General features: G+C 42.6%; 2 protein-coding genes across 2 annotated transcripts in view; one reads left to right on the forward strand and one right to left on the reverse strand.

The window, feature by feature from the left end:
- The window catches only part of FANCD2 (Fanconi anemia complementation group D2), a 53313-nt gene extending 33868 nt beyond the window's left edge, over positions 1–19445 (reverse strand). The window contains exons 1-18 of the mRNA XM_014959465.1: positions 19373–19445; positions 17920–18021; positions 17035–17169; positions 16376–16443; positions 15412–15515; positions 14781–14844; positions 13055–13107; positions 10829–10907; positions 9975–10099; positions 9716–9803; positions 8643–8747; positions 7426–7526; positions 6839–6947; positions 6051–6086; positions 5536–5679; positions 3651–3785; positions 3045–3176; positions 837–944 (exon numbers count right to left, since the gene is read on the reverse strand). Of these exons, the coding sequence (XP_014814951.1) occupies positions 837–944; positions 3045–3176; positions 3651–3785; positions 5536–5679; positions 6051–6086; positions 6839–6947; positions 7426–7526; positions 8643–8747; positions 9716–9803; positions 9975–10099; positions 10829–10907; positions 13055–13107; positions 14781–14844; positions 15412–15515; positions 16376–16443; positions 17035–17169; positions 17920–17998 (1665 nt within the window). The 5' untranslated portion in view covers positions 17999–18021; positions 19373–19445. The remainder of the gene's footprint in view (positions 1–836; positions 945–3044; positions 3177–3650; positions 3786–5535; positions 5680–6050; positions 6087–6838; positions 6948–7425; positions 7527–8642; positions 8748–9715; positions 9804–9974; positions 10100–10828; positions 10908–13054; positions 13108–14780; positions 14845–15411; positions 15516–16375; positions 16444–17034; positions 17170–17919; positions 18022–19372) is intronic.
- Positions 19446–19487: 42 nt separating this feature from the next.
- On the forward strand, positions 19488–24873 carry EMC3 (ER membrane protein complex subunit 3). Its single transcript, XM_014959484.1, has 8 exons — positions 19488–19731; positions 19896–19953; positions 20915–21008; positions 21730–21834; positions 22550–22631; positions 22759–22838; positions 23516–23598; positions 24629–24873. The coding sequence occupies exons 1-8, from the start codon at positions 19577–19579 to the stop codon at positions 24755–24757; spliced, it is 786 nt and encodes a 261-aa protein (XP_014814970.1). The 5' UTR covers positions 19488–19576; the 3' UTR covers positions 24758–24873.

The raw sequence follows: 24873 nt of genomic DNA on the forward strand, positions 1-24873 counted from the left end.
TCCTAATTTCTAGGTGCCCAGCTTTACAAATGGAAAAATTTTAAACTCAGACATCTCCACTGTCTTTATCTGATCACTGCCATGCTCAAGGAGCCAGAAATCCAGACATAGGTATTGGGGACCACCCCTATTATGAGTCATACAAGGTATCCTATGTAAAATTTAGGCAGACTAGGTTTGATAGTTTCCTGTGTTTAAACTAGAGGTGCAAGAGGTGTGAAGTCTACCACCTCACAGCAGAATCTTCTGTTCTGTGTAGTTCAGTTGTTCTAACATGAATGTCTTTGTTGTCCAAGCTTGTTGTACAAGCATTAAGCAGCTGAATCGAGATGAACATCTCGGAGAAGCAGCTGAACTATGCTTTCTGAATGCTTCCAAGAGATGAAGAAACAAAGCTTAATGAAGAAGTTGCTGAATTTATACTTTAGTAAGTCTTCAAGGCTCAGCTTGTCAAAGTCACAGCCAACCTTGTATTGTGTTGGTGACAATCCCACTTTGACTGGCAGGTTAGACTAGAGATTGCCATCAGTCCCCTTGCACCAACATTTCTATTAACTCTACCTTTCTTAGATGTGCAAGAGAAGAGGACCTTTCCAGGAAAGATATTAGGTATGCAGTCACTGTGATATGCCCTTACTACACAGGGTGAAAAGTCTGGAGCCACAAGTTGGCTTGCAGCCAGTTGGGAAGAGGAGAATTCTAAGCTGAAGGAAACCCTGACATCAATCACTGTTCACACATGAGGCCACTATTTGCACAACACGATCTCTGGAAGTTAACCTGGCAAAAAGAACTAAGGAACAGCCTGAACTCCGTTCTGTTGTGTCTCTGCTTACCTGAATATAGCTTCCTTCTTGCCTCTGGCTGAACGCCAGCATGCTCAGAATGTAGAAGAGCTTCCGAATCTGGCATGGATTCAGTTTCTGGGTAGAGTCTAAAATGGTCTGTAAGAGAGAAGCCACAAACTAGCTCAGATATATCAAGAATCCATTTTTATGTTCCCAGTAATACACAATTATCAATTGCAGGGAACCCAATTAACTTTACCTTTTTTGTACAGGCAGGAAAAAGCTACATTCAAATTAAATAAACATAAATTCAGAACTATTGCTCTGGCCTCGATTAGCACAGTTTGTTTTATCAGAGGCTAAATGGGAAGAACAATCTGGCTACGATAAGTGTTTTGGGATTGCTCCCATCTCATTAGTGACAGCTATTTATCTTTTATTGCAGGTTTGGTTACAGCATTCAAAGTATTTTACAAAATGAACATTATGGGATTTTGTTAATATTTCCATTACAAGGCCTGTAACAGCTAAACTGTTAATAATTTGGGTGTGGAATTTTCTGTGCTGGTTGCATCTTCACAGTATCTCTTCTTTGTGCTTTGGTGAAGACAGTCCAACTATTTCCCAGAGCCACGGTAGCTGTTCTACCACGGACACGGCATTTTGCTGCCATTACATTTCTCCTACTATTGGCTGACCTCAAGCAGAATTTGGAATGAGGTGTCGAGTTTGACAGGATTAGATAACCACTTTTGAAACCCTCAAGAAAATTCACTTAGTTTTAAGATTAAAAAATAGCTGCTTGGGGATATGATTTGTGCTAAAATCTGCATGTTCTCTTTGTGCTGAAGAGGCTCCAGCTCAGTGTCAAAAACACCAGGCATCTGCAGCTCTACAGATCTTTCTACAGGTCACTGGCTGGTGTCTCAGCCACTCTGAGATGGTGCCAAACATGGTACACTGCCAGACCTTGAGCTCTGGCCAGAACACTGATTGTGTTTCATATACACTCTTTGGTAATGCATCAAAGATTGGCCCACAGTGATCTGCCAGCACAAGAACACGCCAACAAGGTCAGCAGGAAGGGCAACAGGTCTCAGCAGACTGATGAGGGCAAGCACTCCCCATCACACTCCTGAGCAGCAGTTTTAGGTTATATCTCTTTCAAGAACTACTTTCAATCCCGAGTCCTTATCACATCCTCCCTCTACCAGGAGGCAAGCAAGTTCTATTTGTTCCTGTTAAAGCCATTGAATGTGTGACAGATTGCACCGCAAACTCTTATGGCAGGTTTTAATGCCTTTTTAGCATATTTTAAGCAAGTAATTTAAATTTGTCAACCAGCTAAACAGCAAGAAGTATATAGCTTTCCCACAGTGTGTACTTAAAACCGTACAATCCACCGACACCAAGTGGGCATCAAAAAAGTCAGAGGGGTGGGGGGAATACACATACCCAGACTCTTCAAGGGCTCTTAAATACAGGATGTCCTTAAGCTACAAATCAGCACAGCTAGGAGAGTGTTCAAGGAGAGTACTGCCACATGCTTGCCTTGCTGATTTGCTCTTCTCTCAATCTCCACTTTTCCTACTTTTAGAAAAACAGGCAACTGGGCTGGCCTGACTCTGCTTGTCACTCTTAGAAGAGTTAAGAACCCATTTTTTTAATCCCCATTGAGTACTTACTAGTTTTAGAAAAACAGGCAACTGGGCAGGCCTGACTCTGCCTGTCACTCTTAGAAGAGTTAAGAACCCATTTTTTAATCCCCATTGAGTACTTTCTTCTTTTAAATTGCAGGACGTAAGTCTTTTTCAATCCCTGCCAAGAGTTTTGTATTAGGATTCAAATACTGGCTAAAGTACTGCCAGTCTTTCAATGTGGTAGAACAGGCAGTCAGCAAAGGGGGCAGGTTTTTGCCAAGTATTTTAAAGAGCTGAGGTTAATAAAGAGAGCATTTTCCTTCCATAATAACTGTCATTCCACACCTGCAATTTAAGCGTTCTCCAGTTCCAGGGAAGTGTAATTTTTTCCTTTGTCTATCTCATTTTCATCTGCCAAAAAAATCATACAGTCCTATCTTACAGCTCATAGTAGATACCTCTCACTTCTCACCACTGCATTTCCCAAGACAGACAGCTTTATAGGTATGAGTTGTTTCATAACCCTGATTTCGGAAAAAGTGCTGACCTATTCTGGATGTGGGGCAAAGTGGTGTGAGGGTCCTGAAATGCAGTATTACCCCTGAAATATTCATACCTTCACGAAGGTGGCATAGCGCATCAGAAGGGATGTGTGCAGCACCACCAGATCAGTCAGCACATCCAGAGAAATGTCCAATTCTGTCTCATTTCCACTGCAGACATGAGTCACCAGAGCAGTCACAACCTCCTGAAGAAACAGCCCCCAGAGAAACGTCAACAGACATTGACATAGAATAATGTGGATATCAGGAAATAAGGAGCAAACTGAGAAAGGACTTAGAATAATATGGTTGAGTTTCAGGATGGTTATCTGCACTTGACTGACATATTCTATAGGAGCAGAACAGGGCAGACATTTTTCTGTTGACATTTCTCTTTCTCCTTGAACCTTAATTTTATTCAGTCTGCTCCTTAAGTACTTTTCATTCTGTCACTTCTGAGGCCCTGCCTGTTTGCTTCCAGCAGTCTCTGTGCTTGAGTCACTTGCTACCAGGGCTTCGCTGTGACTCTTCCCCATCTTCTGCTTGGCCTACTCTACAGCATAGACCTCTCTCCAAAGGCTTCCAACTGCCTCACATCCTCTCCCCCTAAAGGATAATGACATACATTCCAGAAAAAAGTGCAAACACGAGTAAAACAGATGCCATCCATCACACTATACCTGCTGGCAGTAAGAGTCAAAGGCTGCAAAGGCCTGTTTGTACATGCAGCTGCCAAAGGAGACTATGGCTGGGTGTGCAGAGTGCAGGAACGTCTGTGCAAGTGCTAGGATCGAAGGGAAAAAGTCTTTGATAACCTGAAATACAGACATCATGAAAGAGGAGGTTATTGCTGCTCATTTCAAACACACTCTAAATAAAGAATGTGCAACAGCTTATCCCAAAAGCTTTGTCTAGTTTAGCGGGTGCTTTCCTGCCATCTCTGCCAGTCTCTCTGGCACAAACGGGCAATGAGAGCAGATAAGGCACACCAGAACGGGTTTCTCCACACAGAGGATTTACAGATTGGGTAAGAAGGCAATCTGCACAGCTGCAGAGCTCACAGCAACATATCCCTTACGGGTGGCACCAGGGAAGTGACATTACAGCAACGTATACAAAATGAAAGCTCCACAGACACCCTCGTGGCCTTGCTTTAACAGAAGGACTCCACTACATCAAGATATTCAGAAAAATCTAAGTTAACTTTAAAGTTAGCTTCATCACACAGAGCTCCTTCGAACAACAAGCTCTTATTCAGATGTAAAGTGGCCTAATTTACCTCATCTTAATTTATTCTGGGAGTTAAACCAAGACTAAACTAAAATCACTTATATTCAGAATAAAACATACTTACTTAAGGCTTTATTACAGTTCAGTTAATTTCCTAACTCAGTGTTTCTCAACTGCCCTCTACCTCCAACAAGCAGCGCTGTGTCACCGTTTTGTTGATTTTTTCAGTTTTCTCATAGTAAATGGTAATTTACATTACCTTACATAAGCCAAATATATACATATATTTAGACCTAGAAACCATTACACTTGAAAGAACAGCGCACATAAACATATGAATTAAAAGTACTGTGGGAGACAGGAGCATGTCTGGAACACACATCCTGAGCTAGACCACATCTCTTAGGCTGAGAGGGTTTGCACCAAAATAAAAAGCCCACCCAATTCTGAGGAAAGCTCCTCTCCAAAATACCATGTGACAGTTACAACAGAGGACACATGCCTTGGGAGATGGATCTGGGACCAAAAATTTAAAAACACAAGTAGGTGTACATAACAGGAATATTAAAAATAACGCAGCACGGGGTTAAATTATCATCTGACAAGATCTTTGAGAGATAAAAGAGAAGAGGGAGTCCCAAAGCAGAATCAGCACTGACCATTGAATGATTTTGGAAAGCATTCTGCATCAGCTCTTCTGGCATGCAGCCCAGTCGAATTTTGCTCTTCAATACTTTCTCAGTTTGCTTCCTGTTCTTGGTGTTTGTAGAATGGATTAGCAGCAAAACTATCAGATCCAGAACCTTTTTGAGGAAATGACCACCAATCATTATGTTGAAAAGATATTAAACAGTCCAGACAACTACACACTTTGAAATCAAAACTGAGAAGAAACTCAAGAGCTCAAAAAGCTCCGACAATAAGCCAAATATATACACATATTCAGATCTTGAAACCTAGACCAAGAAACCATTACACTTGAAAGAACAGTGCATGTAAACATATGAATTAAAAGCACTGTGGGAGATAAGAGCATGTCTGGAACACACAGAAGAGATCCTGAGCTAGACCACATCTCTTAGGCTGAGAGGGTTTGCACCAAAATAAAAAGCCCACCCAATTCTGAGGAAAGCTCCTCTCCAAAATACCATGTGACAGTTACAACAGCAGACACGTGCCTTGGGAGATGGATCTGGGACCAACAATTTAAAAACACAAGTTGGTGTACATAACAGGAATATTAAAAATAACGCAGCACGGGGTTAAATTATCATCTGACAAGATCTTTGAGAGATAAAAGAGAAGAGGGAGTCCCAAAGCAGAATCAGCACTGACCATTGAATGATTTTGGAAAGCATTCTGCATCAGCTCTTCTGGCATGCAGCCCAGTCGAATTTTGCTCTTCAATACTTTCTCAGTTTGCTTCCTGTTCTTGGTGTTTGTAGAATGGATTAGCAGCAAAACTATCAGATCCAGAACCTTTTTGAGGAAATGACCACCAATCATTATGTTGAAAAGATATTAAACAGTCCAGACAACTACACACTTTGAAATCAAAACTGAGAAGAAACTCAAGAGCTCAAAAAGCTCCGACAGCCTCAAGCATAGAAAAACCTCCTCAGTCCAACAGGAGAGAATTAAAGCAGGATAACTCTATCCCGTGACATTTAGAAGAGATGAACTAAGAATTACAAAGAAAATGGATAGCTGTTGTAGTAGGAACAAGTCAAATATCAAAAGAACCACCCATGCAACAGAAAAATCTCTTTGCCTACAACCACGAAGAAAGCTCTTGAAAACACCAGCAGAAGAGGACACCCCCAGAGACAAGTCAGAGTCAGAAGTATTACCTTATGGTCAGATACAGACGTGCAGTTCTCAATAGCCTAAGAGGAGAAAAAAAAAATCCACAAGAAAGCTGTTATGCTGGAGTATGATACTATATTACAAAACCAAATGATAAAAGGCAGACACTGAAAGAAATACTCCTCACAGATTTCTCTCCTCTACGCCATGACAGCTATCAAAGCCAGCAAATTGGATCTTGCCAACAGCACAGAACCCAGAAGGCACTCAAAAAACCAGCATGGAAGTTCAGCTTGAGTGAAGATGTTCTCAAATAACATCAGGCTTGAAAAAGGAACTAAGGTACTGAGCAACGAAAGGCTGAGAACAACAAACAGTCTCATAGTTTACACTGAAATGCAATTTCAAATTAACTTTAGCCAATACCAATACCAGCCAGGATTGATTTCTTGCTGGACATTTTCAAGCACCTTAAGGCTTTACACAGCTCACTCTAAACATAATTTTTTGCTCTCCTGCAGACAGAAAAAAAAATATTATATTTTCCCAAATTCTCTTGTAAACATGCAGAACCAGATTTATCCTGCATTTCAAGACGCGGGGTCTGTCCAGTGGAGCCCAGTGGCCACCTTGCAAGCACTGTGAAATCAGCAGCTGAGGAAGAAAGCAGACTCCTGAAAAAACACTGCTAATTTGGAAAGCAGAATGAAATCTGTATCAGTAAAATGAAGGGCTAACATTTGTCATTTGATAACACATTTGATTACAAGAAAGGCTCAGTCTCTACCTAGGAGCCCAATTAAATAAGGAAACAAGGTCGGAAGCATCTAACCTTAATCCAAGCTTCGGAGACGTCTTTCTGAAATCTCACAGCTAACTTGATCACATCAAAAAGTAGCTTCACACAATTTTGGCTGGTGGTTACTTGGCTCATGGAAGAGCTGTAAATGATCAGAAAGGAGGACACTCAGTCATTGTAAATACTGTAGTAAAAGGACCAAGGCAGCCCAGCAGTCACAGCAGTTACTTAAAGCAGCCATTCAGCAAGGACATGGAATTTCAGAAGAGTTTCAGAAAAGGGTGGAAGAAGAGGTCGCAGAATCAACCGAAGACAAACCAGGGGGAACTTAGATGAACTAACAACAACATTATTATAAATGGAATTGCATGTCCCCATGCAGACATGGATGCAGATGGCTCAAAAGGAACTACATGCATGTCAGGGGAAGCTGGCTCCACATGGATTGACAAATGTGTTATATTAGCACCAAGCAGGAAGGAATAAAAATGTCCACACCTTTACTTGGGATAAATTAGGCTGATGTATGTAACCACGTGTGCCAGAGACCAGGTAAAGACATGCTGAAGTTCTCTTGTCCCATCTTACCCTTGGAGAATCATGTAAATCAGCTTAACTACCTGGCCTGGACTTGGCTTTTTAGCTTCTTCTGGGAACTGAGGATCTGCAGGGGCAGAACACACGATGACAGATCCAAGCTCTTACGAAGATCAGAAATGACCTGTAAAACACAAATCCCAGCACAAACCACTGTGACATGTGAGGAAAAAAAACAAAACAAAACAAAAAACCACACCAATCTCACAGAGTAACCTTAAAATTACAAATCAAAACCTCACATGTTTGTAAAGACTTATAATCATTTGACTGTGCTCAAACGTGTGCTTTTTTTTAATATGTAGAAGGTGAACCAGTCACACTTTGATCTTCACTGTCATGCACTGTACTCAGAAAACAGAAGAGGATTTCTTAAGAGTTTCTCCATGAAATTGCCATCTAGATCTGCTCTGTGTTGCTGTGAACTAGTTTTAATTGAGGTGGATCAGCACAGACTGGGTTGCATGTTTTCAGAGTGGTCTCCATGAAAGATTTGGGCAGATCACAATCCACATCTGGCTTAAGCTGAGGCTTTCTCCAAGTATTTAAAAAAAAAAAAAAAAAAAAGGAAAAAAAAAAAAAAAGCATGTTCAATAGTTCAGCAAGGCTGGCTCGACATCTGGTTCATTTAAAAAATATTCTGAGTACATTTCCTTAAATAAAGCAACTTCAAAAACTGAGGAAGCTCACATCTTCAAATGAAAACAGTCCTCCAACAGGAGAAGCACCCTTGTAGGGGTGTTTCCAAAACATGACTTAGAACAGAACTCAGTAGAGTAAATGAGGAGAATTACCAAGTGGCAGTCCCGTGTCTGTTTGAGATTTCTGGAATTTAAAACCCTTTAAAAGTCTGTACAGTGCAAAATTCTTACATAAAATTCAAAGGCTTAAAGTCGTCACCTGTCTACATTTTTTTTCAGTCTAAGAGTTTAACTCAAGACAATTTGAATGCTGTCAGTTAAGATGTTTACACCAAAAAAAGCCAAATTTAAGAAAAAATGAGAAAAATCTGCAATAGCCAGCAGAAAGGAGGAGGTTTCAATTCTCATGCCTGACAGTAGAGCCAAATGCATGTCAAAGGACAGATACAGTTTCTACATCCTTGTAGATCCTTGGCAATATTAAAAAATTTACTTGGAAACATTAAAGCATACACCTCTGTGTGAAACAACTGCTCTCTGTTAGAACACAGACTAGATTAGACAACTTCTTAGTCTTTAGTATAGAGAAAATATTGTACCTCTACTGCATCTGCTGCCTTGACATTATTGAGGATGAATTTTACTACTACAGGCAAATCTTCCAGTTTTACAGAAGGCACAATGGTCATGGCAGACTGCCGCACCTGAGGAGAAAGCAACACTGGATCAGCTGGAAGACTATGGTTCACAGAGACATAGTTCTGTTAGTGGGAAGGAAACTTTAGAGGCTGATAGTCCAGCCTTCTGCTCAGAGCATGGATATTGGCAGCACTAAAGCAGACCAGCCTTGGCTTTGCCAACGGCATATTGAAGATACCCAAGGACAGAGGAAACCCCACAGCCCTGACACCTCTTTGATAATTTACATCAGTGCTGCAGACCCTAACTCATTTCTTCTAGATGTCCAACCTGAACCTCCTACACTGTAATTCATGGCCATTGCCCCTTGTCACCTCACTTGGCACCAAGAAGAGCTTGGCTCCATCATTTTTTAACTGGCTTTCAAAAGGGAAAAACATGGAAGATGTGTAACCTGATAGGCAGAACTAGCCTTTGGGGACTACATAAAATAGTATTTCATGAACTCAAATGAACCAATTTTATTCTATTCTTAAGAAGCCTAACTGCAAGAAGTGCAACAATTCAGCATGTCCAGAAGTCCCAAGGCACGTCATCTTGTATCCTTTATCAGCATTCTGCAGAGAAAAACTAACATCATGCAATTATCCAATCACCAGTCTCCCTTAGAATATAGAAGTCTAGCCTGGTCACTTTTCTCAAAAAAAGAAATAGTGACAATAAGCAGGTTTAAGATGAGCAGTAAACATTTACTGCAGCAGGACAAAGTGCTTTTGCATTTGCTAAAACAGTTGTGTTTAAATCTCTGGATGCAAACTGTAATAGCCAGAAAACTTCTCACTGAACCCCTCACGCATGTTTCCAAAACCAGTTTTAGCTTCTCTGACTCCTTTCCATTTTCAGTGAGCTTGGGACTTTTCAAGGCTGACAGGAGTCAGGTTTAGCAAAATACTTCAAACAACCAAACAGCTCCAGTTCTTGTGTTGCCAAGCAGGGGCTGGGCTCTGCTCAGCTGCTCAGTAAAAGCTCTTACCTCAGCCAGAAGTTCTGCATCGAGATCCAGACGAGAAAGGGCATCCAGGACTGGAACTGTCAGCCGTCTGCCCTGTTTCAGTAAGCAGCTGATACAAGGAAAAGAAAACAAACATGTGATTCCAGTAGTTTTTGTGGTCACAGCAAAAAAAGTCTCTGAAACTGACAACAACTGGCATTATGGAAAACTTGTTCCCTGAATTATCGCTCCTCTCTCAACATGTGGTTTTCAAAAACCCAACTAAGAGAATCATCTGTACCTGAGCTCTCTGGCAACCTCACTTTGCTGGGAATCCTCCAGGATCTCAGGTAAACTGGTGATAATATCATGCTGGATTGGCACTGGAGAGACACCAACCATCTCCACCAACTTCTTGACGAGCCCCTGCAGACAAGGGGAACACTTGTAAAACGCGTGAGTTTTTAAAACAGTGTAAAACAGTGAGGAAGAAGTTCATTAGGGCTGCAACAATATTACGCAGATAAGGTCACTCAGCAAGTCATTTGTCTGGATTTATGCCAACTCTTCCTTAAGTCACGATTCGTAGCATAGACTTTTATGGAACAATGGTATTTTGTAGGGCATAACTATCTTGGTGAGCAAAGGAAACTGGGAAGTTTTTCAGTGTTTAGTGTGACTTCTTGATTCAGTCCATGCCGGGGCTCTCGAGTAACAGCCTTCCAGTACAAAGTAACCCAGAGAGACTGACTGACTTCAGGAAAGAAGGAAAAGAATGACCAAAGCAGGATCAGAGAATTCATCCCCAGATGCTTGCAAGTATCCAGTATCTCTTGTTAAAATTAAACAAGAGGGGATTGTAACTTCTGGTCAGCAACAGCTTCAAAGTGGGGCCACCCATCTGGCTACATATGTACAGATACAAATTCATGAAGAAGGAGAGATCAAGGGAAGAAGAAAAATAGTAAAAGGCGATGTTCAAAAGTCACTGGAGGCATCATAATAAAACAGAAAGAATTAAACTTCTCCTTCAGCATGTGAATATGAAAACAACCACTGTTCTCATTAGCATAATAATTGATCTCATCCCACCTGAGAGACGTTCCAGAAGTTGACTGGAAAAAGCATAGATGTGATTGCACCATCAGCACCCACCTGGCTGTCAAGAAGCCTGTCAAGCCATTTAAACTGATTGACGATGAGCCGGGGAAAATTTGTTCCAAAGGTGCCCACGCTAAAACAGCAGAAAGTGAAGCACAGATTAGTCAGACCTACAGACAGGCTCAAAAGCTTTGCTGCTGGTCTGCCAGACCACAAGATGCGATTCACATTAACCAACTATTGAAACCATATTGTGAAAATATCATTAACACCCCTACAGATTTTAGCACGATCTAAGGAGAACACTACTTCTTACTTGCTACACAAACAAAGCAGGGATACTACCAGCCTGTTTCAATACGCCACCACCACCAACATTCTCAGTTATGGCACAAAAAGCAAAACACACAACGTGACATTACTGCAGATCTCCTGCACTACCTATTGTAAGAGTGGCTAAGTGAGCTTAGCCTACATCTCCTTTGAGCCCAGTATCCCTGTCCCCAGCTGTAGTCAGTATTAGATGGTTTTGGGTAAATTTTGGGTAGCAGGGCATTCACTGAGCAATCTTTTCATAGTTTCCATTCACTCTCCAACAATAAGCAGTTTAGCAAATCCCCAAGGCAGAAGCTGGTACCCACTCCACATCTGCTGTCCTGCAGTACATTTATCCTGCCAGTACATTTATCCTGCCAGCCACTTTTATCCTTTTCTAAATAAAGCAATACTCCATAGTCCTTCTGCTGAAATACTTTCAAAGCTTGTGCCAGTAGCTACAAAAAACATAATGAATCATAGGGTATGTCTGTATTTTAGCTTCTATAAATTTTTCTTCTGCTTTACGCACCCACAGGTTTTAAAAATGGTACCTCACAGGTAATTTTACAAGGGTATGAAGAAAAAACAATCAGTGCAAACATCCATTCAAGTAAATTTGAAGAAACAGTTGAAGTGAAACAGCTAGTGATGATCCAAAAGAAGAAATCTCATTTCAAGGCAGAGAGAAGACAGTCTATATACTCACATGTCAAAAAAGAATTCGGGTATCTTTTCCAACAAGAGCGTTATGACAGCAGGCTAGAAGAAAGGCAGAAAGACAGTGTTAGGATGGTGATTTACTGCTTGTGCTGTGGCATTGCCACCAAAACTGATCTTTCACAGAAGATGAAATATGCACAGAGAATAAAAGACTCAAAAGGACAAATAAAATCTTTCCTGTATAAGAAATGTCTTCCCTAATGCCAGAAAGGAGGCATACAGCCTGAAAGCAGAAAACCACAAATGCTATATCTAAAGAGGCATAAACTATTCATATAATCTAACAGAAGCAGAGCATACAGGCAGGACGTACAATTCAGCCGGGGAAAATTTGTTCCAAAGGTGCCCACGCTAAAACAGCAGAAAGTGAAGCACAGATTAGTCAGACCTACAGACAGGCTCAAAAGCTTTGCTGCTGGTCTGCCAGACCACAAGATGCGATTCACATTAACCAACTATTGAAACCATATTGTGAAAATATCATTAACACCCCTACAGATTTTAGCACGATCTAAGGAGAACACTACTTCTTACTTGCTACACAAACAAAGCAGGGATACTACCAGCCTGTTTCAATACACCACCAACAACAACATTCTCAGTTATGGCACAAAGAGCAAAACACACAACGTGACATTACTGCAGATCTCCTGCGCTACCTATCGTAAGAGTGGCTAAGTGAGCTTAGCCTACATCTCCTTTGAGCCCAGTATCCCTGTCCCCAGCTGTAGTCAGTATTAGATGGTTTTGGGTAAATTTTGGGTAGCAGGGCATTCACTGAGCAATCTTTTCATAGTTTCCATTCACTCTCCAACAATAAGCAGTTTAGCAAATCCCCAAGGCAGAAGCTGGTACCCACTCCACATCTGCTGTCCTGCAGTACATTTATCCTGCCAGTACATTTATCCTGCCAGCCACTTTTATCCTTTTCTAAATAAAGCAATACTCCATAGTCCTTCTGCTGAAATACTTTCAAAGCTTGTGCCAGTAGCTACAAAAAACATAATGAATCATAGGGTATGTCTGTATTTTAGCTTCTATAAATTTTTCTTCTGCTTTACGCACCCACAGGTTTTAAAAATGGTACCTCACAGGTAATTTTACAAGGGTATGAAGAAAAAACAATCAGTGCAAACATCCATTCAAGTAAATTTGAAGAAACAGTTGAAGTGAAACAGCTAGTGATGATCCAAAAGAAGAAATCTCATTTCAAGGCAGAGAGAAGACAGTCTATATACTCACATGTCAAAAAAGAATTCGGGTATCTTTTCCAACAAGAGCGTTATGACAGCAGGCTAGAAGAAAGGCAGAAAGACAGTGTTAGGATGGTGATTTACTGCTTGTGCTGTGGCATTGCCACCAAAACTGATCTTTCACAGAAGATGAAATATGCACAGAGAATAAAAGACTCAAAAGGACAAATAAAATCTTTCCTGTATAAGAAATGTCTTCCCTAATGCCAGAAAGGAGGCATACAGCCTGAAAGCAGAAAACCACAAATGCTATATATAAAGAGGTATAAACTATTCATATAATCTAACAGAAGCAGAGCATACAGGCAGGACGTACAATTCCTCTACACCAAATGAAACTCTGTCTCACACCCAGATGAGTTGCTGGAATCTAAAGCACCAACACGTAGGAATCTAAAGCATCAACTTTAGATAAGTTTGAAAACAGCGCTGACATGCTTTTGCCGTTCCTTTTGCAGCTCTAAACCTTCCCCCTTTTAATTCTCACCCAAAAGCAACTCCAAAAATATACTTAAGACAAGAACTTTTAAAACATTTTAATTAAAAGAGGATTTAAATCTACAATTGCTGTCAGGTTTCCCATGCCTCGGTGAGATATCAATCATCGTCAACTCCATATACATCTTGATGCAACTTTAGTAGAACTTAACAGAACTTGTTCTTGCCAGCAATGCTTTGCAACAAGAACAAAGTACCTTTGTCCTATGGTTCTTTTAAGGGGGTCCCATACCAGTTGCCAGAAAGGAGATTTACCTGCACTATAGGACTGAAAGCAATTGTCTTTGGAGCTAGGTTTGAAAAGGGGAAGGGAAAATACAGAAGAGGGTAAAGACAGAACCATACACCATCTTATTGTCCCAACATTCCTTCAACCTAGAGGCTGGTCCTCGGGCATTTTCCCCTTCCTTGGCTTACTCTGTTGCCCCAAGGTAACACAGAGGAAGCAAAGAGAAGATCCATTGTCCTTTCCCACTTCCACATCTGCTGCTAGCAGCTGCAGGAAGGGGAGGCGACTGACTCAAGGAGTGAACAAAGGTTCCTGCTACACCCAAGGAAGTCTTGGAAGGGCCTCTGTCCTTTCGTATGGATTGGCTCCATGTAAACCCTTGTTCAGGGATGTAATTTAATAATTCAAAAAATTAGGTCGGAAGGGAACTTTGGAGGTCCAACCCCCTGCTCAAAACAGGGCAAACTATCAAGGTCAGATCAAGTTGCTCAGCGTCTTGCCCATTTTTAAACACCTCCAAGATTCAAATTCCTCCAATAACGGGGTTTCCATCACCTCTCCAGCCAACCTGTTCTAGCACTTAAGGAAGACATTCTCCACAGTGGAAGTGGTTATATCCCATCAGAGTGTCCCCTGATTGACCCGAGCTGTTATCTCTTAAGCTCTTATCCTGCCCCTGTTCATCTTTGAGAAGAGTCTGGCTCTGTTTTCCCTACACCATGCAACTAGATATTTTTAGACCACAAGATCTCCCTTAATCTTCTCTTCTTAAGACTGAACAAACCCAGTTCCCTCTGTCTTTTCTTATATGCCATGTGCTCCAGGCCCTGAGCATCTTTATGTCCCTAAAGAAACAAGAAATTGGACGCTATTCCAGCTGCAGCCTCACCTTCTTCATAACCAGTTCTACTAATCCTCTACTGACACAAGCAGAAGGATCAATAAACAAATAAACACCACTATAAAGAGCAAGCCACAATGTCCATACCTGTAAGACCTTAATTCCAAGAAGCAGTTTAATGAGGCTTTCACAATATGAGTGCACCAGAGTCCTGCAAGATGAAAGATTCCACTACAGTTGTGATAAAAACATGTGAGGAGAACAGGCTGTAAGTCTTTCAATTACTGGTTTGTTGTTTAGTTCTTTTTTGTTTAAAAAAACAAACAAACACTTACAATGACTTATGGTAATGTATGGTGACCTCGGACACACATAAAAACATTTAAAATTGCACTTTAGGTCTAAATGAGTTTACTCTCTACAAGACTAGTGTGAGCTGGAAATGCAACAGTCTCTGTGGTTAAGCTCTATCTCCTGGAAAAACTGTCAAAACTGTTGACCTTGTTAATTTTCTTTTCCCCAGTATTTGGTTCTTGCCATAAAATGCCATGGAGCCCAAGGCATGCCACAGGCAGCTAGTAAATTCTGTGATCTACCACTTCATACTTTCTGCTATTAAACAGCAAAGTACTACACTAGTCCCTTTTCCGTAAGAAACAAGTCTTGCTGTGATTCAGCTGGAGCTACGGCCTTTCCCTCCACTCTGCTCAACATTCTGTGACAATTAACCAGAGACCACCTCTGACTGAAGAGGAAGACAAAATACATTTTCTCTGACCTCGACCCCTCAGCCCGAACAGGAGTGCATGGCAAGAGACAGTTCTTGAACTGGTTTCTGTCCTTGATGTGAGATTCCAAGCCGCTGATAAATTGCTTCACAACCTGCAAAGCAAAGAGAAGTTATCCACACCTGGAAAAGACGCCCTGATCCACTGCTGTCCTTGAGGATGCTCTTTGTGAGCAGATGAGGAGGACAGTGAGGACCTGGCCAGTAAACTGCAGACAGACAGAAACTGTCCTGGAAGGAATGCCGAATAATAAATGAACTCTAGTCTAAACCACTTCCAAAAGGAAACACTGATTGTTCTGCAGAATAACTCTAAAGCAACAGTCTTACATTTTACTTTGATTTAAAAGGGCTTTGCCTTTCTTCTGGTTCAGCTGAGACAGCAACATTTAATGTGACAAGAGATGCACCCAGAAAACATTTGCAGTCAGATCACCGGCCTCAGGACTTCCACACTGGGCTTGTTGACTGGAGAGGAGCACCACATTGTGGCAGTTTTACTGCTGCCAGCTCCCAGGCAGCACAAAACCAAACACAGCTTCCACTAGAAAATTAAGGAAGCAATTTTTCTCCCTTTGTTTATTGAATAATATTGCCAATTAATTACTTTGACAGGGCATGGCGGTGGAAGTGCAAAACTTTTGCTTGGAATTGCACGAAACGAGTCTGGGAGTTTGCACACCAAGGCGGGTTTAACGGAGGCACAGTCTTCTTCTGACTGTTCAGACATAACAGCTGAGAAGAGACAGATGTAGCAGAAGGACAATGGGAACAAAAGGCTGGAACAGCAACAATGAGAGAACTGGGGAGTCTGGACCACAGAAATCCAAGACAAGCTACTGAGTTGCCTACTTTTATATAAGACTAGCAGCAACAGGCAGTTGCATTTGCACCTTCTGCTACACAGCAAACAGTTTTAAAGCTGGCTCCTGCCAAAGCATAAGCTGTTACTTACGCCTGGGTAAGTAGGGTGCTTCTCTAGGGCCAGGCAGAGCTTCTTCTGGAAAGTCATTTGGTCCACAGCTAAGGAGAAAGTTTAAAAAGAAAATAAGACACATTTTAGACATACAACAGCTACACTAAGTGCAAGCTCTCAAGCCCATCCACCAGTACCTCTGCCTTTGCTCTATTGAGAAGTCCAGTTTGCAAAAGCCTGAGTGGTATCACCACTTGTGCCTTCTCCAGTCTGGGCTGACAGGAGCTAATAGCATTAAAAATGCTTAATACACAAATTCCTGAAAGCCTTGTCGGAGCCGAAAGGCAACGTGACACGTTCATTTTCCTGTTTCAGAGCTCCTGCCTCTGTAACTCAATATTGTAATCACAGATGCAGTCTTATCTTAATCCCTCTACCTGCAATAATTTTTCAGAAGTATTTTGGCTTAGCATTTATACACCCAAGAGCTGGAGTTTAGGTGATGAACTGAATTCAGCAGGAACTGTGCAATTCAAGAGGTGTGTGACAAATAAGAGGCCAGATGAACGTTTGCTTGAACTTTGGAACAAGCAGACTCAAACATTTTTGCTCTACAAGTAAAATGCATCTTTACTTTGTACCAGCCATCTTTGCAGGTTTTCAGACAGAAACAGAGAGAGCAAGTGGTAAACCCGTACCTATTTCATTCTGTCCCTCCCCAGCTTTCAGTACAATTCCTGATGTTCTAAGGAGTTCTTCAAAGACTCCCTCATTCTCCAGTCCACCACAGGCTGACTCTTTTTCCTTATCAGAAATCCGTGACTTCTTTGTTTCTGAGAAAACAAGACAGGCTATATCAAATATACTCTGCAATAAAAATAGCAAGGTTCCTTCATATAAACAACTAATTCACAATTAACCTTCTGGTAAGAAATTGGAGGAACACAGGAATACATTTATGGGACCAGACCAACAAACTGTACTGCTATTTGAGGGGAGTCATTACCTGCCTCAGATGCCAATTCACAGATGTATAAAGCAGTTATCCCTCCAGCATGACACCAGAAAAGGGACATTTCTTACTCACTCATTTAGTGACAGTTAGAATACACCTTCAGTGGCTTACTCCCGTGAGAGACATACCCACTAAGAGATAATGAGCAATGCTACAGCACATACTTTCCTCTAGCCTGGAAAACACAAACCTAATACAGGTTCTCCCACCAGCTCTGTCTCTTAGGCATCCACCCATCTGCTAACATGAAGAATAACTATCTTCTCTGCAGCTACATATTACTTTGGTTTGATTTAGAGATATCAGTTTTGATCAAATGTGATTAATCTGCAGACTGTGAAGCTCAAGATGGTAAATGCCAAACAAAGGCATGAGAACAGAGGGACTGAGAAAAGATATGGTACTGCTTTCAGTGTTGTTTTATTGTGGTTAAAAGAAAAAAGTGTTTAAAGGTCAGAAGTATCATTAACAATTAGCATTATCAAACCTTTTAACCTACATTTTGGCCTTCTTCTTGCCCGGAGGCAGCTGCCTCTACCAAAAGTCTCCATTCCCCCATAGTTTATACCTGAGCACCTACTTGGCAAGTCTGTCTTGCAGCTCTCTCCAGAAGCATCAACTTTTGACAATTTCCTTTTTGAAACCATGGTAACAAAACCTTTGTTGTTGCCTATAAAAACGCAGGAAAAATACAAGTAAGCCAAGGTGACGTGACTTTAATTCTTTTCTTTTTTTTTTTCAAGCAAACGTAGAATGTACTAGTGAATAGTGAAGGAAAATGCTCCAGAAATTGAAATTGCACAAAGGCAGATTGCCTGGTTAACCAGTACCATACCACATTTTTCTACTGTAGAGGTTGTGATTTTGGAGTTTGTTGTATTTAAATGGTGTGATACATCACTTTTTCTAAAATTCAGTTTCTCATAAAACAAGGCTTGGCTTTTCATTCAGATGCCAAGCACCTTAAATGGAAAGTGATACTCAGAGGTCTTAAATCCGCTGATTTAAACTGATCTAAAGCCCAAACAAAGCTACAAAGTACTAGCAATTTAGTGCCCAGGAGCCCAGCCACGTCAGCTGGCCCCACTCACGCTCCTAACCCGGTACATCTGCAGGTTCTGTCAGCACTAACCTCCATCCAACTCATCTTCTTTTGGTGGGTGGCAGTGATGAAAAATGAATTAATAAATCTTGGCTCACCTTTAAAAGTTAAAAATTATTTAAAGAAGACACTCGATCACCTCATGCTCCATTTCAACTATTTGGCAGAGACTATTAAAATTAGTTACATAAAATATCATAGAATAGTCTAGGTTGGAAGGGAACTTTAAGATCATTGAGTGCAACCATTAGCCTAACACTGACAAAAAGCATCACCAAACCACATCTGCCCATCTTTTCAATACTTCCAGGGATGGTGATTCAACCATTTCCCTGGGCAGACTGTTCCAAGGCTTGACAACCCTTTTCGTGATGAAATTTTCCCAATATCCATCCTAAACCTCCCCTGGTGCAACTTGAGGCCATTTCCTCTTGTCCTATCACTTGTTACTTGGGAGAAGAGACTGACCCCCACCTCATTACACCCTTCTTTCAGGGAGTTATAGAGAGTGATAAGGTCTCCCCTCAGCCTCCTTTTCTCCAGGCTGAACAACCCCAGCTCTCTCAGCTGCTCCTCATAAGGCTTATTCTCCAGACCCCTCACCAGTTTTGTTGCCCTTCTCTGGACACACTCCAGCCCCTCAATGCCTGTTTTGCTGTGAGGGGCCCAGAACTGAACACAGCACTCGAGGTGCGGCCTCATCAGCGCCGAGTAGAGCAGGAAAATATCAGAATGGAAGAATTAAAATAAAATAAACGCGATGAGCATCAGGCAGCTCATCTGGACCCGCCCTGACAGGCCGCGGGTCGGGCCCCTCCTCAGCCCATCCACTCCCGGCTCCTCAGAGACTCCCGTGCCCGCCAGCCGACCCCGCCGGGGCGCTCGGGGGGCCGTTCGGGGCACGAAACAGGTTGGTCACCTCGGGTTCTGCTCTACCGCCTCCTCCGCCGGGAGCCGCCTTCCGCCGTCCCACAGCCGCCGCTCGAGCTTCCCGCCGCTGAGCGCGCGGTGACGTCCTTCCGGCGGCGGCGGAAGGGCTGGGCCCGGAAGCGGAAGAGGAGCCGGGGCCTGGGGCGGCCCGGTGGCGGCCGGGTCTGAGGGTCCGGTCAGCGGTACCGCCACGATGAGCGAGCCGGAGCTGCTGCTGGACTCCAACATCCGGCTATGGGTGGTGCTGCCCATCGTCTTCATCACCTTCTTCGTGGGCATGATCCGGCACTACGTCTCCATCCTCCTCCAGAGCGACAAGAGGCTCACGCAGGAGCAGGTGTCCGACAGGTCAGGGCCGCCGCCGGGACCCCCCTCGTCTCGGCCCCGGCCCCGCCACCCGCCTCGGACCTGCCGCCGCCTCTCGTCGGCCTCTCCCCGGGCTCCCCCGGCCCCGGGGGCAGCGGCAGGCCCGCTCCCGCCGTGCCGCTAACGCCACATGTCTCTTTTTCCAGCCAAGTCCTGATTCGGAGCAGAGTCCTGCGGGAAAACGGAAAATACATTCCAAAACAGGTAGGGAGATGGCGCGAAGGGCTTTCTGCTTGGCATGGAGGATAGCTTGGATTCCAGCACAAAACCCAGAAGCTGCATTAGGGGAGCGCCGTGGTTAGGGCTGCTCTCGGGTGCGGGACACCTTCTGCACAAGTGCCCCCTGGAGTGGGGTGGCCTGGATGGGGCTCCCCCAGCCCAGAACTGTGTCTAGAAGTGGGGAGCTTCTGAGGAAAGGTGGACACAGGACCACTGTGCATGCCTGTCCCCTGACATTAATGTTAGCTTCCACTATTTGGTGCTTTAACTGCATGCTAAAATGAAGTCTGCGTCCAAACCATCGTCTTTAGTGTCTACCAGGAAACACACTGGGGTTTAATAAAAGCTCAGGATAATGAGGGGGTCGTACAATGTCAGCTGTAACGTTTGCTGAACTAAAAATCAGTTGCTCCTTCTGGCTCAGTTGCTGCCAAGTATGTGTGTTGTAAAATCTGGAAGTTAGCTCTCGTACAATGTCAGCTGTAACATTTGCTGAACTAAAAATCAGTTGCTCCTACTGGCTCAGTTGCTGCCAAATATGTGTGTTGTAAAATCTGGAAGTTAGCTTGGGGAATGAAAATGCTGGTGTCAGTACTTAGCCAGCAAGAACTCTGCACAAAGTGCTAAAAGCCCTTTAATTAATGGAGATACTTCTTCAGGGAATTCTTAGAATTATTTCAAGAATTTTAGGAAGCCAGAGAGCTGGTACTCTGGATCCAGGGAAACGGAAAAGCGAGGAGCTGTAGAGCACGGGGGCAGTGACATATCTCTGCAAGAAAGAAGGATGTGCTATGAAAGAGCTCATCAGATGTCTGCATGTCTGAGCAAGCAATAAAAACCCTTAATTTCTTACAGCGTTGGCTCTTTCTGTTTTCAGTCTTTCCTGACCCGGAAATATTAAATAAAACCCTTAATTTCTTACGGCATTGGCTCTTTTTGTTTTCAGTCTTTCCTGACCCGGAAATATTACTTTAATAACCCGGAGGATGGATTTTTTAAGAAAACGAAAAGAAAGGTAGTGCCTCCGTCACCAATGACAGGTACGTTAAGGTACCATAAATACAGCCAGGCAGGAAAACAGTAATTTTCTGCCAAGCAGGAAGGTGAATCAACTTTGGAAAGAGCTCAGTGAATGTGAGGGAGGGGGTGGAACTGTGCAGATGGGTACTGGGGAGGAGGGGGCAGCGAGATCCCTCTCTTTGCTAGCAACGTGTTAGGTCACTTCATTTTGCTTAACTTCAGCCTCCAGCTACCTGCAGTGTCTCAGGAGAGCACGACCACCTCAGTGTTGCCAGAAATATGAAGTCCTGCTCTCACTCATGTCCTTTTGTCAGTTTTTTGCCCCAGCTCCTGCAGGATCTTTTCTAAACTGATGTAATTTATTAACGTGGCCAAAGACCTCTGCAGCAAATTAGCTGGGTATTTGTTGTCTCTTTTCTACTTAGCTCACAGAGGGGCCCAGCGAGGTCAGAGATCTGGAGCAAGGGATGGGGTTAAACAGACAAAGCAGCTGGGGTCAGGCACAGCAGAGAACACAAGACCCTTTCAGCAGCAGCACCCGCCACCACCACACGGGCTGCCCTTCGCATTTTGCAAAGTATTTTACAACAGTGGAAAATAATAGAAAGGGGCTGGAGAGTGGGATGGGGCTGCTACCTCTCATGCAGTTTCTTAGTTAAAATAGCTGACGTTGGTAAAGTCATCTCTTGTTTCGCTTTATTGTGATACGCTGCTACTTCACATCAAATCTTTGAATTGCAGATCCTACCATGTTGACAGATATGATGAAAGGGAATGTAACCAATGTTCTGCCTATGATCCTCATCGGTGGCTGGATCAACATGACATTTTCGGGATTTGTCACAAGTAGGTGTCTGGAATAACAGCCCATGGGTCAGGCTGTGTTTCTGATGATGACCTCAAGGGCCTGGGCTGCATCGGAGACTTGCTGCTCTACCTAAAAGCAGTCAATTAGAAGGTTCTGCCAAGTGACTTTGGCTTGTGGCACTGTCACTATTCACTCCATGAGCTGCATTGATTCGCTTGCCCCATAGCAAAGGAGGGAAAGTGGTTTTCAGAGCACCAGCCATGGTCACAAAGAGAACAGCTCGTGTATTCAGGAAGAATTGTAATGGCAAAATCAATACTTACATTTATTGAAACTGCCAAAACTTCAAGTTGATACAGTGAATTTTCCTCTGAACCTATCCAAGGAGTCGGTTACTGTGTAATGCAGGGTGTATGGATCAAGAATACTTCCTTAAATACGCAGTTCTGTTTCTTTTTATTACTTTTATGTGATAACTGTTTCCTTAGCAATAGATGTTCCCCTTCACAGTCACTGAAACAAAATCTATGATGTTCAACCATTAAGCTTCAAAAAGTCTTATCATATTAAAATATGAACTACAGCTTTTTCAAAAGTATGTGTTAACTTGTTATTGTATGTATTGCATTCAGGCTATGTTAAGTTTAATAAAAGAACTATCTACTTGCCTTGCCATTTGCTTTGCAATTATGTAGTGGCGCTTTGTTAAGTGAGGTTTGTTGTGTTGTTGTTTTTTTTTTTCTTATCCTGCAGCAAAGGTCCCGTTCCCTCTGACACTGCGTTTCAAACCAATGTTGCAGCAGGGAATTGAACTTCTCACTTTAGATGCGTCCTGGTAAGCCTGTGGCCTCCGCAAGCAAGGAAAATTCTGAATGTGTTAATAACCCTTGAACGGTCTGTGTGTGCTTCTGAAGGGAGATTGCTTTGAACTGAAATCAACTGTGCTTGTTCTGATTTATCAGGGTGAGCTCTGCTTCCTGGTACTTCTTGAATGTGTTTGGACTCAGAAGCATTTATACTCTCATCCTGGGCCAAGATAACGGTAAGACACTGTCATTTCTGTGAAAAAGCCGACGACTTCTTCCACGGGAGGACTCCTGAGGGAGGCTGGGGAAGGATTTCTAGATTTCCAGCCAAAAAGCTTTTGAGAGCCTCTCTTCTGTGAGGTTATTGTCTGCTGGCCAGCTTTGACATCACCTGCAGCAAGCACCCAAATCTAATACACCAGGCATTGCCAACTGCTGGTAAAATTGCATGCTAATTAACCTGAGCTTTCCTTCCCAGCAAAGTGGCGTGCAGAAGTTTTGCTCTTGGGCTTGCTTTTATTTCTATCAAGTATCAGTTTTAACAAAATCTGCAAAGCTTTCTTAATGCTAGATGTGGGGCAGGACAGATACTGTTTCTTAGGGTACTGGGAATCTAGTAGACTGTATTTTCCTCAATTTGTCTGCATATTTTATGTAAATTTAGCTAAGATGTAGAGGGAGGGAACAAGATGTCTTGTAAGAATTCTTTCTGGCGTGTTAGTATTGCATTCTGGGTGTTTCTGCAACTTTATAGCTAGAAACCAGCCTATAAGAATTCTTTCTGGCATGTTAGTATTGCATTCTGGGTGTTTCTGCAACTTTATAGCTAGAAACCAGCCTGGTGGTACTGTGCTCCAAGAAATGCTGTTTAAATAGCACAAATAAAAAACAATCTTGCATTTCTCTCTTGTAGCTGCAGACCAGTCTAGGGTGATGCAGGAGCAAATGACGGGGGCGGCAATGGCCATGCCAGCAGATACCAACAAAGCATTTAAGGTACAGTCTTCCTGTCTGCTGTGAACTTACAGCATTGTGGGCTGTATGGAACTCGGCCTCTCCCTGTGCCAAGTAAGGGAATTGCTCTGGATTCCTGTTCCTAAAATTAGAGCTGACAACTGATGAAGGGTATGGAAGTTGCCCTGGGTCTGGCAGAGTAAACCTGATGGGTTAGTCATTCCTGATAAAAAAAGCTGAATTCATGAGCCGTCTTCTGCTTTTGCAGAGGAAGATTTTTTTTCTCTTTCTGTTGAGATCTAGTTCCAAAGCAGAAGCTGGCTCCCAAAAAGTTGTGCTCAGCTGCACTATTAACACAAGTCCAGCAGGCACACAGTGCAATGTGGGTAAGAAGATCAAGTGAGCGAGTCAGCTCAATGGAAAATCTGCCAGGGTCTGACAGTGGCTTGAAGTTCTCAAAATGTCCCTTGCTGGGCATCACATAGCGTGATTTTTGCAGCTTATTTCACAATACTTACTGGAGCAACACTTAATGGAGTAAGATGAGGAGAGGTTTGTGTTCATGGATGGTGGAATATGAGTAGTGAGGGGGGATCATCCTCAGGTTTAGGATGAAATTCTGTTCTTAGGTCTTGGGGTGGTACAAACCCCTGGCTTAATGAATTAATAACTCTGCAGCTCCAGGAAGCTTGTTGGTTTAACGAGGCACATCATGTCTCTGTTCAGTTTTGAAATTTTTGGCCTGTAACTGTTTTTATTAAATGTCTCTGAACTTAAGGATTAAGTAACCACAAAGCACTTGACGCCCCCAGAACAGAACCGGCTCTGTTTCTAGAGACAGCTCTTTTAGAAATGGACTATTCCAGAAGGTCAGAGGGTTTTCAAAAAGCACATAATGTAATTTTTCTCATTTCTATGAGGTATTGACCAACATCTAATATGCAATTAAGCATAAAATGATTGCCAGGTTTTTAATAGAGCTTGGGCTTTGTTGCAGTTCTAAGGTAAGCACTGCTTTGTGTAGTTCTTTAATACTGTGTTGTTTTCCTTTCTCTGTTTATTATCAACACAGACGGAATGGGAAGCTCTAGAACTGACTGATCATCAGTGGGCCTTAGAAGATGTAGAAGAAGAGCTCATGGCAAAGGACCTCCATTTTGAAGGCATGTTTAAGGAAGAACTTCAGACCTCCATCTTCTGAACTAGAGAACATGCTTTTGTCTCTTCTTGTAAAAGTCATTTGAAAATAAATGTTCCTTAAAACTATATAATGTATTTTAGCAAGGCTGAGAATAAAAGAAAACCACCGTGTTCAGA

This window comes from Calidris pugnax, unplaced genomic scaffold (genome assembly GCF_001431845.1).
Source record: "Calidris pugnax isolate Ruff unplaced genomic scaffold, ASM143184v1 scaffold407, whole genome shotgun sequence".
NCBI classification, from domain to species: Eukaryota; Metazoa; Chordata; class Aves; order Charadriiformes; family Scolopacidae; genus Calidris; species Calidris pugnax.